The sequence below is a fragment of the Fukomys damarensis genome, unplaced genomic scaffold (assembly GCF_012274545.1).
Source record: "Fukomys damarensis isolate Sample0158 unplaced genomic scaffold, DMR_v1.0_HiC HiC_scaffold_32, whole genome shotgun sequence".
NCBI classification, from domain to species: Eukaryota; Metazoa; Chordata; class Mammalia; order Rodentia; family Bathyergidae; genus Fukomys; species Fukomys damarensis.
This window is the reverse complement of record NW_022900944.1, coordinates 15,606,158-15,624,313: the sequence shown is the minus strand read 5'-3', so window position 1 is coordinate 15,624,313 and position 18,156 is coordinate 15,606,158. Positions and strand designations below refer to the sequence as shown.

The following is an 18,156-nucleotide window of genomic DNA, read 5'->3' as shown; positions in this document are numbered from 1 at the left end:
GTTTGAGCTGAAGTCTGCTGCAGATGATGAATCTGGAATCTGAGCTGAGTATTTGCTCCTTTAAAGGGATGGGAGGGATGAGGGAGAGTGTCCGCCCCTGCACTTGGCCGCGAGCTCCGACTGGAAGGGCCCCCAGGAGACACATCTGCACGGGGAGCCCCGCGTCCTTTCTTAGCACCTGTGTGCCTCTAACTGCGGCGTTTTCCTGTCATCCTGCAGTTGTTGCTGAAGCCCAAGTTCAGCGGTGTCGAGAAGATCAAGACCATCGGTAGCACCTACATGGCAGCTGCAGGACTCAGTGTCCCCTCAGGGCATGAGAACCAGGTATTGAAGCACCTGGGAGGGAAATGCAACAGGCAGCCTCCAGACCTGTCACCCTCCATTTGACGGGGCCCTCCTGTCTCCCATCCTGTGAAGGAGGGCAGAGGTGCCTGTGTGGCTCAGCCTGGAGAAGTTGGAGGTGGGGAGTGGGTGCCTTTGTAGAGAAGGGTGACTGCCCACCGACGGCCCACCCCCGGGTCCCACCAGGTCAGGTGCTCTGGTGGCCTGAGTCGGTGGGGTAGGACCTTGCGTGCCCTGTGTCCTGCAGGACCTGGAGCGGCAGCACGCGCACATTGGCGTCCTGGTGGAGTTCAGCATCGCCCTGATGAGCAAGCTGGATGGCATCAATAGGCATTCCTTCAACTCCTTCCGCCTCCGAGTTGGTGAGGGCCGCCCAGCTGCTGGGAGCCCGGGATGGCTTCTCCCCGTCTCCCTGGCCACACTGTACTGGGTCACCTCCTACCAAGTTTCAGAGACCGCTCTGATCTGACAGGTGCCGAGGCTGGATCATTTTTCTGACCACCTCTGCATATTGCTCTTACAGTTACCTAAAACTTTAGAAAGAATGTCACTGTAGAAAACAGAGTAACAAAGTCACAAGTATCAGTAGGTGACCTTAAAATATCCTTGTGGCAAAGCAGAATTATTAACCCTAAGTAGTCATTGTGAGCTCAGGGGGTCAGTGGTTAAAGCCCTGTTACTTGTTGAACGGGAGACTGGCAGAGACTAACAAGCCCCAGCTTCCCGAGTGTTGGGGAGTCAGAATTGGCATGGCCAGGGCGTGCCTTTCTTGAGAGGACCATCTCCAGCTGCAGGCAGGGGACCCAGCCGCAACCCACCTTTATCTTAGTGCTGTTTTCTTACTTTGTGGTTGCGGGCTGGAGTCTGTGACCTGCGGCCTTGCCTCTGGGATGTGCCAACTGTAGACATTATCTTTAGGCATAAACCACGGGCCCGTGATTGCTGGAGTGATCGGGGCACGGAAGCCTCAGTATGACATCTGGGGGAACACAGTCAATGTTGCCAGCCGCATGGAGAGCACTGGAGAACTTGGGAAAATCCAGGTAACAGCCCACTGCAGAAGTGTGTGGTTGAGGGGAGGACCTCCCACTAGGTGAGGGGTCTTGGGCTTAAGAGCTGGCTTCACAAGCACTCAGCTGTGTCACTCTGGCCACCAGTTTTGAGACAAAGCAGACACGCATGCTGCTGGCTGGCCTCCTGCTACCCGTCTCCAGTACAGTGGTTTTCTTCCCGCTTTCTCCCCTGCTCAGGTCACTGAAGAGACGTGCACCATCCTCCAGGGCCTGGGTTACTCCTGTGAGTGCCGGGGGCTGATCAACGTCAAAGGCAAAGGCGAGCTGCGGACCTACTTTGTGTGCACGGACACTGCCAAGTTTCAGGGGCTGGGGCTGAACTGAAGGCTTCTGGTGGGATCAGAACATGGTGGGAAGCTGGTTTCTTCAGAACAGGTCAAGAAGCTGGGCCCATGCCAGTTGCAAAGGCAGTGGATGGTTCTGGCCATGGCCATCCCCTAGCAGATGGCTGTGCATGGCTGCTAGGGACTTGCACCAGAGGAGTCTGCACCAGATGCTGCTTGAAGCAACTGCTTAGCTATAGCACGGTGCAGCCAGAACCTCTGCACTGTTACTTTTAAGTTTCCAGATCAGCTGGAAGATGACCACTGGGATGCTGATGCCAACTGTGCTGGTGGCTGGAATTTTGTTCCCAGGTGCCGTGGAGGTGATGTTGACCGTGACTAAGGGAGACATCCACCTTGGCAGCCTGTGGGCACACATAAGGGAGACTCACCTTTTCCAGGTCAACGGAGGATTAAGCCAAGTTCTCTAGCATGGGTTGGAGCCTCCCTTCTCCCTAGCAGGAAAAGCCCTGGGGAGTCTATTTCTCACATAGGCGTGGAGCTGGAAAGGGTGTTTTGCAAACGGTTTCAACCAGTAGAGACAAAAATTCAGTGGGCACTTGTTACTTCTTGCCATTTCTGGCATGTTTTAGATACACTCTTAATGGGGATTTTAACCTTATTGACTTCTTAGATGCTGGACAAAAGTCTCCAGGGTACATGTAAATAGGACTACTGTCCAGTGTCAGTCAATGGGATTAGCTGGCTGGGGGGCAACAGGGCTCACAGCAAGAAGGCAAGGAGCAGGGATCCTTGGGTCTGAGTCGGGCAGCTCTGATGGAAGCCTCCTGGGACCATGCTCAGTAAGCTGAAACTTAGGAGCAAGGAAGCACTTTTAGTTCCGCCCTGACTACTTCTGTACTTTTGGGCTTCCCCTGCAATCTTAACTGTCTCATGTTATTTCAGTGGGAAGGAATGGAGGCCTTGTGGAGAGACCTTGGACAAGCTGCACTACATCTTTCCTTTAGTCTTCATATAGCTGGCTCTGGAGAGCTTCAAAACTAGAGGGATCTACTCAGCATGAGATGTATCAAGGTTCCCCTACCCGGGAAGCTAGCTCCCAGCAGATGTTGAGACATTCTTGCTCTGAACCTGAATGAGTCCAGGTAAAAAGCCGACTTTGAGATGGTGTGTTACTGTGCTTCGGCTGCATAGGGAGCTGGAACTGCCTGTTCCTTTTCTGAACTGACTCCACTGCTGCCAGTACCACCACTGAACGTCACTACATCACAGGGATTCCTAGATAGTAGCCAGCCTCCAGCCCCCTGAAGTTACACAGGCAATCTTGCAGGAGCCTTCAAAACATGGCTGTGCAGGGCTGCGGTGGCCACCCTTGCTGCAGAGTAGTGTGCAGGCAGGGGTGGAGGTGGTGGAAAGGGGCCTGTGTGGTTGTCTTACCAGCCTGAGACAGGGGGCCGATTCCAATTTGCAAGAAGGTGCTGCAGCCCTGCTGTCATATGAGGCTTTTTTTTTTTTTTCCTTTTTCTGGTACTGGGATCAAATTTGGGACCTTATGCTTATGAGGTAGGCAGCAGAACCACTGAGCTAAATCCCTAGTCCTAAACATTACCATTTAAATTGCAACAACTTTTGTCTTTTTGGGGGTTATGGGGATTGAACTCAGGACCTTGCACTTGCCAAGCAGGTGTGGTGCCACTGAGCGTAACCCCTGGCTACTTGTCTTTTTTTTCCTGCTGTGTCATATGTAACTGGAACCAGCATGCATTCAAAAAACTTGCTCTGAAAAGGAATTCTATGGCAAAAATGCCAGCAAGGCAAGAAGCCTTGCCTAAATTGCTTTTTCTGTATCCCTTGCTCACATGACAGGCTGACTTCAGGGGAGTGCTGTACTACAACCTGTGCTCTCCAAATGGGTCAGGGCTGACCAGATGAGCACTTGTAGGGTAGGAGCGCTCCTGTTGCTGACATAAGGTAGACATTGATCAGTGCGTGGGCTTCTCAAGCTGTTTCTACTCTTGCAGCATTCAAGGTACTTCCTTCAGTAGGAAGTCCCAGGAAATAGTTTTAAAGTAATTGGTCACCACTCATGCATTGTATTTTCAATTAAAGCACTGTGCTCAGTTAAGAATGTTTTCTAAGTTTTTAGTTTTCAATCTTCACATTAGAGTATAACTGACCGTAAGAACCACTTGCAGTCTACATGTATCTCCCTCAGTCCTGGAGATCAAACTCAGGACCTTGCGCTTGCAAAAGCAGGCACAGCGCCACTGAGCTAAAGCCCTGGCCCCACTTGCAGTTTCTTTTAATGACTCTATTTCCAATTACCACGTGACTTCTTTGCAAGTGTCATTTTGTTTTGGGAGGAACAGGTATTTTCTAACAATTACGCTCTCTATTGGGTTAAAGACTGGCTTAAATCTCTCTCTAAAGTGGCCTCACTGACTACGCAATAACACCTAAAGTTTTTCTGGTTACTTATTAAGGAGATTTCCTAGAGGCAAACATGATCCTTACCTACTGTATATTGTGTCTATAACACATCAATGTACAGAAATATGCTTTGAGGTCAGGTATACAAGTGACTACGTTTGTTCCCTGTAAGATTATTTATTTGTCAAGTTTTGTTTCATTTTTATAAACTATTAGTGTTGGGCCGTTTCTGATACATTAAATTAGCAACGTGGAAAGCATGTATGTCCTAAGTTCCAAATTTATTTTATTAATCTTCAGTTTACCTGAGTCCAGTATTGCCTAAATTGTATTTCAGAGATTAGACTCTAAAGACTTGATAAACACATACTGAATTGACTGTTAGTGTAATATTCTAAGTAGTTTTTAAAATTAGTTCATGCTTTAAGTTTAAGAGAATGTTTTCCTTTCCTTATTCTAGTTCCATGTTAATTTTCAAATCAAGAAAATATAAAATGGGCTGGGCATGGTGGTATATGCCTGTAATTCCAGTACTCAGGAGGCTGAGGCAGAAGGATCGCTGAGTTCAAGGTCAGCCTGAAGTATACAGTGAGACCCTATCTCCAAGGAAAAAAAAAAAGGAAAATATAAAATGACTTCCTCTCTGGGTGTTTTACAGAAGGCACTGTATTAGGGCATTAATCTGTTTGCAGAGTTAGGTTATATACATCTTGGATTTTTTTCTTTGATTTACTTATTTTATGGTACTGGGGGATTGAATCCAGGGCCTCACACATATTAGGCAAGCAGTCTACCACTGAACTACGGCCCCAGTCCAATATTTGCTTTTTATTAAACAGATTATGTCCTGAACTAGATTCAGAAGAATCACCATTCATCTGAGCTTAGTGACTGGGCATGGTGAGGGACCTAATCACTATGCACAAGGACATCATTCCCATCAATTAGCGAGTGCAATTACACTGATAAATCCCAAAAGTATTTCAGGTTTGTTTCCACGGTATTAGTACAAAATCTTCCTGGATGGGGCTGTCTCTAAAGAGCTGCTTAGTTATGCTGCTGCTGGGGAAACACAAGTGCTACCACACTGTTCTGAAGAAGGCCACCCAGCTCCAGCAGCAGCTCCAGCACCATTTCCTCCTCATAAGGAACACTCCGGATAAATGACCGAGATGGTGTCTGCTAAGTTAAGAATTACTTGGTCTTAATTTCTTTAATGGGGAATGTGTCCAATGAGGAATTTCAATAATTTTGAGGATTTCTTCTTTTAGGGGCTGATATGATCTGAGGTCTCCTCTTGGTCACATCATCCTCAGAAAGGCCAAGGGGTAAGTCAGGTGATAGCACGATATTCTTCGCCAGAGTCCCAGGTTCAACTTTATTACCTAATAGAAGCCCAATCTCTGGAACATTAAAGTTGATTGTTCCAAAGTTTAATTAAAAACACAATTTACAAATAGTTAATATCTTCTGAAAAGCATTTCCAAGTTCAGAATGAAAAAAATATGTACATAATATATAATGAAATAACAGCCTCAGCTCCCATCAGGTCCACACTCAGCAACATCAGTCTTCTTAAGTTCTTCCAAGTCTGAAAGAGAGGACCCTTCTCAGAAATGGGAAGTGCAGACGAAGCTAGCTTTCAGAAATGGTAGTCCTTCTGAATCACATTTGAGGAGCTTTTCTGGCAAATGTGTGAAATTTTTATTGATTCTTTACACCAGATAGAAAAGGAAAAGTAGTTTTATACCTTAAAAACTCAGAGACAAAAGCTCTCAAATATTATCTGAAGGGAAAGGACTGATGCTCCTCTTACAACAGCCCCTTAACTCTCCCAGGAAAGCAGGGATGGACGTACCTCCTGTTAGATCTACGACGTTGTTCTCCACCATGGGGGAAGGAATGGAAATCCCCATTGCTTTCCGAATTCCATACATGCTCACGATATCACCTGGAGTGACTTGCTGGGCAAGTTCTTTAAGATTATTGGTCACTTGTTCAGCTAGGGGAAAAAAAGAAATTCCAGGTACTGAAAAGTGGTTCCTTATTTTTAAAAAATTCCAAAACAACAATGTATAAATGCAGAAAGTACACCGTCATGGTACTCATTTGAGCATTACTGCATGGTGGTCACTACTCAGAGGTTTTTCCTTTAAGTATCCCCAACTCTTCTCTTACTGGAGACGAAACCTACCCAGGTGCATTTCTCGGTATGATGGACCCAGGAGACAGATCATATTGGGAGGGGGCCTGGTGCTCAGCCGCTCATTCTGTGCGTCCTGGAGCTCCCTGAGCAATCTTGTGGTCTCATCAAGTTTCCTCTGGAACACTTCAGCCTCTGCAGGGTAAGAACACACTGATAAAAACCCAGGCACACTTGCATATGACCTTGTGTGGTAAATCCTGTGCTCTTAGGGCTTGGCCATTTGTAGGTTAGACTCACCCCTCAGTAAAGCCCCTCCAACAAAACCAGCACCACAGCCAAGCTCTACCATTCCTTTTTTTTTTTGGTGACACAGTTTTGCTCTATAGTTAAGGCTGGCCTTAAACTCTCAGCAATCCTCCTGCCTCAGCCTCCTGAGTGCTGGGATTACAGGTGTGCACCACCATGCCCGGCTTTCTACCATTCATTTAACTCAGTTGGCTAAAATGTTTCTGTGGTACACAGCTAGGTTAATCTGTGGCAGTGTCTCGACTGCCTGTGTTGTGCAATGTTTCCAGCACTCACCTTCAGAGTCAAAAACTTCAACTGGAACACCAAAGTTTATTACTGCTTTCAGTGCTGTGAGCCTGTCCTGAGTGCCGGAGTCCAAATGCCCTGCTGGCTCTACTTCTGTAACCTGAGTCAAACGAAAAACAGCAATTACCTGAGCTTGGTAATCCATGATAGTGCTAAGTAAGATGACTTCTGTTTAGAGGCAAAGCCATTCCACCTATTTACTTTGGAGGCACGATTTTGATGACTACCAAAAATGTCTTCCCAGCATACCCATTATAATGCCGTTCCCAAACCATGACAAAGTAAGTGTCAAATTCATGCTGCTCAGTAGTGTTTAAGGATGTCTTACAAATTTGCATTACTTGTTTCATATGTCAACCATTCTAAAGACAAAGAACCTCATCACTGCCTCTGCTTCAAAGTGCTCATGGGAGTTACAATGCCTTATCTCTCTTTTGCTTTTTGTGGGCTATGTAGTTGAGATTGACCTGGAACTTGCTATATAGCCCAGGCTGGTCTCAAACTCTCAGCGATCCTCTTGCCTCAGCCTCCTGAGTGCTGGGATTACAGGCGTGCGCCACCACGCCCGGCTAATGCCTTGTATTTCTGAGGCTTGAAGATCTCAGCGATTCTTGCCTCAGCCTCCTGAGTGCTGGGATTACAGGCGTGCGCCACCACGCCCGGCTAATGCCTTGTATTTCTGAGGCTTGAAGGTAAACGTTTCATGCACGCAGTCCATGCACTTGCATTTCTATAGCAGATCTTTATTACAGTCTATGATGCTTCCTGGGTCTCCTTGAGACCCTGAAGTTAGGCTGTCAGTGTTGCGTGGGAGAAACAAGATCTTAAGAAAAGCAGTTTTATTTTTGGAATCCGAAGACTCAAAGTTTCTATAATCTCAATGTTGTTTGTGGGGGGTACATCACCACAGATAATAACCAAAAATTAGTGGCTCCATTTATATTTGATGTTGCAGTCCAAACAGTCTGAATAGCTGACTCTTCTGCCTATATATGGGCTCAAAGTGCAATGTAGGAAAAGTAACTTGGCACTAATATATATTTATGGTTCGCCTTTTCAGCTGCATCCTCACAACTCCACTCAATACTCTTCATTTCCCATTCTTCCCTGTTGCATCCTCATTAAGCCCACGGCTTTCCTTGGCTCCCCTTTTCCTGCAAACAGCTATTTTCACATCATCTACATCTTTATCTGTTTTTACTTGATCGCACATCTTGAGTCTTCCTTCCTTGCAGCTAAAGGGCTGTTTGGTTTTTCTCCTGTCACTTAACTCAGATCTCCTGATCAATGTTACAAATGACACTTGTAGCTTCCTCTCACTGGGCTTCTGCACCATCTGACACGGCACTCTCCTCCTCGGTATTTTTTCATAGGTTTCCTACCTCACCCAACTGTTGGTCTTCTCCAAGGTTCCTCCCTTACTCTAATGACCGGAATAAAACTCTACTTCTGCACCAGTAACTTCCAGCTCCACACTGCCAGCAATGTCCCAAGTCACATTTGTCACATCTGTAGTGGCAGGTGGCTTCTCCCTCTCAAAGGTATACTCCTTTTCCTGCACTTCTTATTTGAGCTAATGCTATTAACTACCTCGCGCACCAGCTCACATCAGTTTTTGTTGTTCAGTATTTGCTAAATCTTTTCTTCCTTTGAATTGGTATGCAGGTCATATATTTGGTTTTTTCTTGGTTTTGACAAGTCCCACAGCTCTTCACTGGTCCTCTCCTTCCTTGTTTTATCAGAGGGTCCCCTCTTCTAGGTAAATTCTAAACTCTGCAGCACTGAACACTGTCTGGGCCTCACCTATACACACTCGCTGCCTGAACTCTACCCAGGAACCTTTAGGTCACTTGCTTGCTTTGTTGTTATACAGTAAGTCCCTGACTTATGAACATTCAAGTTTCACAGGTGTACTGTATAAGACTCACTTTGTCAACCTATGAATGAATCTGACTTAGGAATAATTCTTCCAGAATGGAACTTGTTCATAAGTAGGGGACTTAGGGCCTCACAAATGTTAGGCAAATGCCCTCGCACTGAGCACCCATCCTTGTTCATTGTGAGAGAGGCTCTCCGTCAGTTGCCTAGGCAGGCCTTTAACTTGGGATCCTCCTGCCTCAGCCACCCATGTAACTGGGAGTATGTGTACAGCACCATACCTGGCTTGGGCACTGCTTTCTAAGATGGTCTCATCTGTGTCCTGCTCTCGGATGGCTCTGTCATTAACCACTCAGGTGCAAAGCCCTGCTTGCTGCCTCTTCACCCTGCAACCGTATCCACACAGCTACCCAGGAAGTGAGGCTCTCCATCCCAAGCACTATGCCCAGTTGCTGACAGTGTACGGCAACTGGTTCTGGTCCTCATTAGCATACTTGCTACTGCGTGAGGTACTAAGCTACTACCAACAAAATAACTTTTTTGATGTATTGGGGATCAAACTCAGGTCCTTGTGCTTGTGAGGCAGGTGCCTGAACCACTGAGCTAAATCTCCAGCCCTTCAAAATAACTTCTTTTATCATAATGACACAGTGAATATTTTTAAAGTTTAGTTTTACAACTTAGCTCTTTAAAGTACATAATTACCTCCATTTCTTTTGCTGTGTCAAGTGTCCTGGTCTGGCCTTCATCTTCAGGTGATGACTATTAAGGATAAAGAAAAATAACTTTATGGAATCATTTATGACAAAGCAAATATTAAGGAAAATAGAGAAGTAGTAAGAACATGTATTACTAGAATATACCCATCTATCCACCCATCCATCTACTGGTTTTTTGAAACACAGTATCACTATGTAACTCAGGCTGGCCTCAAACTTACAGCAATCCTCCTGCTTTAGCCTGAGTGCTGGGATTACAGGTGTGTGCCACCATGCCTGGCAAGAATATAACTTTTTAATTATAAATATTAGCATTTTGAGAGTATTTTGTGAGGTGGGTACTTATTAGTGGTGATGCTGAGATCTGTACCTAATCAAAAGCTATCCGTGTTGAGCCCAGCTTTGCAGACAGGGAACCGCAGTCACAGCCACCATGAAGAGTGATGCCTTTGGGCTTTGGGATGTCACGGTGGCACAGACTTTCCCAGTGTGTGTGAGGGGCCTGGTTCAATTCCCAGCACCATGACAGCCGCCCCCCCCACCTCTGTATTGGTGGGAACATTTTCTGGCTTTAATCTTTGAGCCTCGACTTTGAATCACTCCAGATTATGAACTATTGACAGTTTACAAATGTTACTAACAGGTTGCAGTGAGGAAGCTTTTTAGTTTCTAACCTGAGGTTCCTACTACTGTTACTCCCACAGTTAAGAAAAATAGCCTCCTCCATCATTTTAGCCAACTTACTTTCAAGCTAGTGAGCAAGACCTTTTTTGTTTAGGAACATAGCATGCACTGACTTCAGAGTACAAACCCCATTTTTGAATCATACATTCCTCCCAGGATTAGCGATGATGGCAATGTTCTGGCCTTCAGAGATCCTGCAAGCTGAGTTACTCCTTTCCGTTCATTGTTCTCCACCCATAGCCCCCACCCAGGCTGGGCTGAGCTGTCTTTTCAGGGGAATGGAGTTCAGCTGTCATATTGGTTAATCCCTAGTTTCATAACATGGAATGAATAATGATTCACAGCCAATAACAAACTATCCTATTTCTTTAGCAGCATTCTTACCATCTCCAGTTCTTGTAGGGTCCTAGAATGCCCTCCTTTCGTTAAAACATCCAGTAAACTATCTGCCATAACATATGGATAATCTTGGCACGTTGCCAAAAACTCATGGACACTGAAAGAGAGTTGGGAAAGTTACTCTCATATAAATCATTCCCATTGGCCTAGTCCTTCTAATCACAGCCAATTGTTTCCATTAGATGCCTCCGGTTTATACACCAAGATGTAAAACACAGTCTAGAAGCAAAACTGTATTTACATATTTACTAGTGATAAATTTATCATCAGAGAATGAAACAATATCAAGAACATAGTGAAAATGAAATGTTCCTGAAGGAACTCCAAAGAAAAATAAGACCTCAGTGACGGGGCCGCCCAGGGCTCAGAACTTGGGCTTGCTCCTTTTAGTGATCTTGTTCCCCTGAGGATTTCCACAAACACACTAACCCTCAAAGTCACAACTCCACTTGGATGTCTAATAAGCACCATAGGCTTCAAATACTCAAAACTGAAATGCTGGATTGTCTCCCCACAAGGTATATTCTAGAATCGTCCCCTTTTACATTGTCTGAAAATCCTGCATCATCTCATTTCCCCTCTTCCTTCATCAGTAAAAAAGTCCTAATTAATGATCCCATCTCTCAGTACCTCGTGGCTACACTCCTGGTCCACTTCGTATCTGGACGGACAACAGACCCCCCAACTTCTGCCCTTGATCCCTGCTCTACACAACAGCCAGGGTCCCCTTTTGGAATTATAAGCCAGGACAGTTTACACTGCTCACATCAGTAGTCTTGTCACTCAATAAAACCCTACGTCCTTACAAAGATCTACTCCTACTCACTACCTCGCTGAACACTTTCCCCTTCATTCTCTCTGCTCCTTACTGCTCTGCTTGCTGTTCCTTCAGCAGGTCAGGCAGGCCCCCCGCCCTCAGGACCTTTGCACAGCTACTTCAGGGGCTGGTATGCTCTTCTTTCTTTTTGCAGTACTGCTGTTTCATTACCTTCCTCAGTTTTTACTTGACTTTATCTTTCAACAAAGAATTCTCTGACCCGGCCTATCTTCCTTTGCTGCTTTACCTTCCTCTAAAGCACTGTCACTATCTGACAGGAGGGGATGGGTCTTTGTCACTACTCTTTCCTGTGGAACCTCCATCATCTAGAAGAATACCTGCCACACAGTGGGCACACATGCCTATTTGTGGAATGCATAGGATACTCCAGAAAATCTGTTCAAGCTGGTGAGGTCTGAATATATAAATAGCTTGATCTGAAGCCACTGCCAATCTCTACCTTAGAAACCTTTGCCTATAATAGTAACAAAACCACACTTACTTGCAAGAGAATACCCTTTTGTCAGAAAAGCAGGGGACTGGCTACTTTACAGAGTTAAATTTTTTACACACATAATAAAAGTTAACAGTGTACCACTGTCAAGAAGGGAAACATCCAAGCTCACCCTGAGCCACAGCCCTGGTAAATAAGGATGGTACACCTCATCATCCTACATAGGAGCACAGAAGTTACTGACACAGAACCATGCAGCGAGGAACAACTGAGTGTAACTGAAATGGCCTGTCTGCCTCAGCATCTGTCACAAGGGTTACTACATGTGGGCTGTCTTGGGACTCAATCATCATGTCTATACCTCACAACTTGAGGAAAATGCACCGATCAAGCTTAGAACATAATACACAAAAATGTTAAATGTAGAAGGCTGGAGGTGTCACTCAGTGTTAGAGAACTTGCCTGGTGTTTGGTCCCTAGCAATACAAAAGAAAAAAATGTGTTATAGTAGAGCAGATGGCACATAACCCTTTGAGGTAACAAGATCCTGCACGCCAGCATCAGTTGAGGTACACTGCACATTGAAAACATATTTCTGTAAGACAATACTGCAGATGCCAATACCGGGGAGCTACATTCTCTCTTTAGAATATTTTGTTTCCATTAAAGGATGATAACTATGGGTCTACTACTGTCAATTAAGAAAATTACTGGGGCCGGGGATTTAGCTCAGTGGTTCTGCTGCCTGCCTTGCAAGTACAAGGGTGCAAATTCGATCCTTGGTACCAAAAAACAAAAATTACTGAACACATTTCCTACCATTTGGGTAATTTTGGAAGTCTTCTCACAAGTCACTATTGTACATTAGTATTAGAAATTATTATGCCCAGAATAACTGGTGACTCACCTGAAATCACTTGGAAGGTCAGAGTCTTCCCCATATGTTGAATAGATTAAATCAGAATCATCTTTGCTGATATTTGCAAAAGTGGAGTCATAATGGGGGGCATATGAACTGTAAGGCCCATAATTCAAGTATAATACTGTTGAAAAAATTAAATATGGTAATACTAATCTTTAGTTTTTATGTGAATTTATTTTCTGGCTTTATTAAAAGATCATTCCCTTCTGACTTTACTGCTTCACAGACTGGTATGCAAATCTAAGACAGATTATTTTCTCCCAAACAGATACAATCATCCCTTAGCATTGTGAGGGGATTAATTCCAGGACCCCACCCACTTAGATATAGAAATCTAAAGATGCTCAAGTCACATAAATGGAATCATATTTGCACCGAACCTACACATATCCTCCCACACTCTTCAGTGTAAATCATCCCTAGATTACTTATAATGCCTGATATAAATGTTAAGGGAATAATGTAATATTTAGAAGTAATGATAAGGACAGTAATCTGTATGTGTTCAGTACAGACGCAATTTTTTTCCTATTTCCAATCTGTGTTGGTTGAATTCATGATGCTGAATCCATAGATATATGCAAAGTTACAACTTAAAATGAATTATTTCCCACAAAAGGGAAGAAAAGAACAAAAAACTCATTTTGAATACTAGTATCTGATTTCTTTTGACGTTAATAAAATAGCTAATAGATACTGCAAAAATATCACCAAGAAAGCCAGTGAATAAAGCAATGAATGGTAATTATGATTCTTTTCCTTAAATGCCTGAACCAGAAAGAGCAAAAAATACTGTAACTATGCAGGAGACTCACCTGGGGTTACTTTGTTCCTTTTATCTTCTTTGAACCCCTGCAAGGTATTCACTCCAGACTGAAGTCTTCCAGTTGTCATTCCTAGTCTCACAGGGCAGTAGCCTGGTTCTAAGACATAAAACTGAGCACAGTGAGAAGCATGTGTGGGAATGATCCATAGGGGCCTCTGCTGAGTGCTTTCATGTGTATTACTTCATGTCATCTTCACACCCCCAGAGGTTGGGTAGCCCTTAGTATAACCATTTTTAAGATAAGAAAATCTGAGCTTAGACAGGCAGGAATGTACCCAGGACCAAAAATGTGGACTTTTTCATTATATTAGTACCTCCTAGAATTCTTTATAATTGTGTTACACTTCACTTAAAGAAAAGGTTTTTAAGCCAGACATAGTGATGCATGCCTATAAGGAGACAGAAGATCATAAGTTCTAGCCTAGACTGACTTAGGGAGACCCTATCTTAAAAAAAAAAAAAAAAAAGAGATTTAGACATTAGCTGGGCATCTAAAAGAATGGAAAAGAATGGTATCAGGAGAAATATGCAACACAAAGGGTGTTTTTTTCTCCCCTAAAAGTCTTGGTCTTTGTAACACCATCACCTGCCACAAAGAACACTACTACAGGTGATGAAGTGATGAAAGCCCCAGGAAAAAGCTTCAAACATCCAAGTCAGCTCTCTCCTGGGTGAGTATCCTGCAGTGGTTTCCTTATGCATCAGCACCGCCACTAGAAGGTGAAGCTGAGATGAACAGTGGTATCTTCCACCTTCAACCAGCACAGTGGCCTGCTGAGGGAACGACTCTGTGGTGAGTGATCAGTCAAATCAGCTTTGGCCACAACTGATTATGCCCACAAGGAGCTACAGACCAGGAACTAGACGGTGAGCAGAGACTAGACACTGGCTTCAAAGAAATGGGCGCACTTCAAGGCATTACCCAAATCAAGTTAGTTCCATCTCCCAACAAATTTTCACCACAGCTCCACTATGAAGAGGAATGTTCTTAATTCTATGGTATTTTCTTTCACCAAATTCCATATACAATTCTACTATGAAGAGGTCATATGAAAATAAAAGTGGCTGGGCATGGTAGAGCATGCCTAATAATCCCAGCGTTCTGGGAAGCTAACACAGGATAGCAAGTCCAAGCCAGCCAGGGCAACTTTGCAAGAGCCTGTCTCCAGGTGATAAATGGAGAGTACAGGGGATATAGCTCAATGGGAAAGCCCTGGGTTCAATCCCTAATACCTTAGGAGGAATTCTGTTTTGAAAGTGCAGCACTGGTTCCTCTATTAATGTTCAGAGAACTTTAGCAGGCTATCCTTTTCAGTCTTCAAATACATCAAGTTCTTTCCTGTTTCTAAGATATTTTCACCTGCATAACCCTCTGCTGTGCCTTCACTTATTTGTGGGATCAACCTAAACATCATTTCCTTAAGGAAGCCCTCCCTGACCCCTGAACTCTAGGTAATATAACCTTTTCTTATATACAAAACAAGATGATTTATTCCTGTAGTACTTGCTCATGATAACCAAAAATTTATTCATGACAGTTATCTCCTTTGTATGTTCTGTCCCTCCCCTACCCCAGAGAATGTAAGGGGAGAGGACTCATCTTTTCTATTCTGCTCCCTACCACCTCACTCTATCTATAGCTCCTAAAACATTCTTGCCCATAGCAAATAATAAATAGTAAAGACTAGTTCCTAAAGTGTAGAAATTTTATCATTATCCATTCCTGTATCCCCAATTATCTCTCTCCTGATGCTAGGAAAATGGCTATTTATTAAAAAATTTAATGTTACCATGAAATATATGGTGCTTAGCCAAGTTCTTTGGGGATAATGACACAGTTATCTGTAGTTTTAAAATGTTAACTAAGGTTACCATTTCTTGTCAAATACCATCAAGTTCATGCCCAGCCTTGCTCTGTGATCCTACCTCCTATGATGGGATCCACAGGATGGAGAAGCCCCAGTGTTGTTGTTCCATCTGGTTTTCTCCTTTCAAATTCACACTGAAATGAATCAAAATATTCAAACAGAAAAAAGTTTTATACATTCCACATATTTATGTAGCACTAGAAAGCTTTAATCAACATAACAGTGTAGGCTGAGTATAGACTTATCATCATTCTTAAATACTGCCTTTCACAACTGTCATCTTGTACACAGGTGCCGCTGTGCCAAAGAAATGGAGGGTAAGGGGAAAAAAAAAATGGAGAGTAAAGAAATTTTGGAATTTTAAAGGGGTACATAGGTCCTTCAGGTCAACCTGGTTCTTCCCAACTATCAAAAAAGTCATACATAAATTTACTTAGCTTGAAAACCAGTATGTTCAACAGTATGATTTTCAAAAGGCCAGAATATAACTGTTTTCTTAGAAGATTAAAATAAACCATGTGATTCATTTTCCAATTTTAAAACATATTAATTTCACTAAATAAAACCCCTTAGTGATAGAGAATTAAGAGTCATGATACACTTCATAAACAAATATATTAATTTTTCTTCTCTGGAGTGTTATAGTGACAAAAAGCTCTATGGCAGATAAGAACTAAAAGCACAGGAAAAATTTAAATGCTAACAGTTTTTGAGGTCAAAGGGTGGAGAAGGAAAGGAGGCCACTCACCTGGCTGTTGGCTGGTCGTCGGGTCAGCTTCCCTCCTGACTCCTGGACAGCACGGTCGATCTGCTCCTGATCCCTTTCTGAGTTGCTGCTTCTCCATTTATCTTCAAACACATCTTTGTCTTTCCTGAAACACACATTAAGAATTAAAAAAGGAGGTGAAAGCATCAGAAATGGAGACATATTACTGTTATTAAAGCTTTGTTTTCTAGTGACCTAGTACAAGTCCTAATGATGAAGAAACAGGCAAATATAATACAGTAGTTACTTTTCTTTTTTTGTTCAGTGTTAACCTATCATAAATGTTTTCCTAGGTACTTTCACAGAAAAGAATTTTACTTCACACATTATTTTGGAGGAGGAGGAATATACATTTTAAGTTCAATTTTAAAAACTGAAATCTAAAACAGACATTTAAAGTACAGTATGTAAACCTTAGAAACAGAACAGACACTTGCTGTACAGGTCAAGCAGAAACTTCAAGCTCTTAACTCTGACCCTCCCCTTCCCCAGTCACAGTATCTGCCTTTTTTGATAGTTAGGAAGAACCAGGTAACCTGAAGGACCTATGAAACGCTATAAAACCCTATGGTTGACAGCGAGATGTTGGACAGTGGGTCATGCCAGGACCACCAGTGGCTCTTCATTGAGCTTACCAATGACAGGTGGGAAAAACACGAACACTTCTCCATGGCGGCCCATCTGTTTAAGAAGCAGCTTTCAGAGAGCCCAACTCTTTTCTCTTTACGGAATGAGGCAATGAATATACATTTTTTCTTAAACAAATAGTTCTATTTAAATAAACTTCCTAACAATGAGTCCCTAGTGATTCATTCACTGGCTTTAAAATTACTTTAGTAAGAAATGCACATTCAGAACCGTCTTCTGAACTGTTCAGACAATTCCATATACAGGAGTGCTCTGTAAAAGGGGTATGAGAGCATCAAGGTGGACTTTCATGCCAAGAAAAAGCCAAGTGATACATGGAGACTTGATTTCCCCCAGTCATTCTCTCAACCAGTATCCCTCTTTTCCTTTTATTAGATCAAAAGGGTAGTTTAACCTTAATATTCCAGAATTCCTTACTTTTTATTGTCCTTACTGGGATTTCTGAAGGCTTGTATGTCAGGGTCTAGAGAGCTGTCCCGCTCTCGGGGCCAGCAGCCACTGTCCTCTCCACTCTGGGAGGCATCTGCTCTCTCTCTCTGCTTTCGGGTTTTCTGCAAGTCGGCCATGAACTCTATGCTCTGCTTCAGGCTTTGAATTCTTTCCTATAAATATTCAAAAATATTCTTACTGTATGGTTATCACTAACTTTTAAAGTAATGCATTTTTCTCCCACAATTTTGCACTTACACTGTCATTAACTAGGGAAGAAAAGTAATAAAATATAATTATACCATAAGAGTATAATACTTAGGGACAAGATCAATAAAGTTCTATATTCAATTCAGACCACCTAATTTCCAATATGAGAGAAAGCTTTATAGCTTTATTGCACTATCAGAAAGTTAACAGAAGAGTAGGCGTGAATTAAGACTAGTCTTTGTAGTAATGAGTTTAAAAAGTAAAATTTAGTTTAAAACTATGTTAAAAGTTTATAATTAACAGTCTGCTTTACTTTGTGAAATCTAAGAGTGATTAAGTATTTAAAACCTGAAGCATGTGAAGAACCTTTATACTCATATCCTATGGTGATCACTGCCGACTCTGGCATTTTCTCTGTGTGAAAATGACATGCCTTAAGGACAGTAAGTGGTTGCTAGTATAGTTCTTTCTCAGAGCGCACAATGTTCTTACCAATCAAAGACATCTGTTTCTATATCGTAAAGCATGTACTTACCTTTCTACTGTGACAATGTACTGTGAAATTTTCACTGTGGTTTAAGGGCTTGAGGTTTTTGGGTAAATTTTAAAGAGGTAAGTTTTGTTCCTACAGATTACCTCTACCTTTTTTTTTTTTTTTTTTTTTTTA

The 18,156-nt window shown here is 43.0% G+C and overlaps 2 protein-coding genes across 9 annotated transcripts in view; one reads left to right on the top strand and one right to left on the bottom strand.

The window, feature by feature from the left end:
* Positions 1 to 4,450, top strand: part of Adcy7 (adenylate cyclase 7) — a 37,776-nt gene extending 33,326 nt beyond the window's left edge. For 7 of the 8 annotated variants that reach the window (XM_019208293.2, XM_033757777.1, XM_033757779.1 and 4 more), the window contains exons 23-26: positions 220 to 324; positions 590 to 704; positions 1,261 to 1,385; positions 1,593 to 4,450. In XM_019208293.2, the coding sequence (XP_019063838.1) occupies positions 220 to 324; positions 590 to 704; positions 1,261 to 1,385; positions 1,593 to 1,739 (492 nt within the window). In that variant the 3' untranslated portion in view covers positions 1,740 to 4,450. Of the gene's footprint in view, positions 1 to 219; positions 325 to 589; positions 705 to 1,260; positions 1,386 to 1,592 lie in introns of those variants that run through there. The other variant, XM_019208291.2, reaches the window with a different exon arrangement.
* A 469-nt stretch (positions 4,451 to 4,919) lies between these two features.
* Positions 4,920 to 18,156, bottom strand: part of Brd7 (bromodomain containing 7) — a 59,853-nt gene continuing 46,616 nt past the window's right edge. The window contains exons 11-21 of the mRNA XM_010629909.3: positions 17,268 to 17,452; positions 16,185 to 16,308; positions 15,495 to 15,570; positions 13,558 to 13,665; positions 12,728 to 12,863; positions 10,535 to 10,646; positions 9,453 to 9,509; positions 6,858 to 6,969; positions 6,324 to 6,467; positions 5,988 to 6,131; positions 4,920 to 5,720 (exon numbers count right to left, since the gene is read on the bottom strand). Of these exons, the coding sequence (XP_010628211.1) occupies positions 5,665 to 5,720; positions 5,988 to 6,131; positions 6,324 to 6,467; positions 6,858 to 6,969; positions 9,453 to 9,509; positions 10,535 to 10,646; positions 12,728 to 12,863; positions 13,558 to 13,665; positions 15,495 to 15,570; positions 16,185 to 16,308; positions 17,268 to 17,452 (1,254 nt within the window). The 3' untranslated portion in view covers positions 4,920 to 5,664. The remainder of the gene's footprint in view (positions 5,721 to 5,987; positions 6,132 to 6,323; positions 6,468 to 6,857; positions 6,970 to 9,452; positions 9,510 to 10,534; positions 10,647 to 12,727; positions 12,864 to 13,557; positions 13,666 to 15,494; positions 15,571 to 16,184; positions 16,309 to 17,267; positions 17,453 to 18,156) is intronic.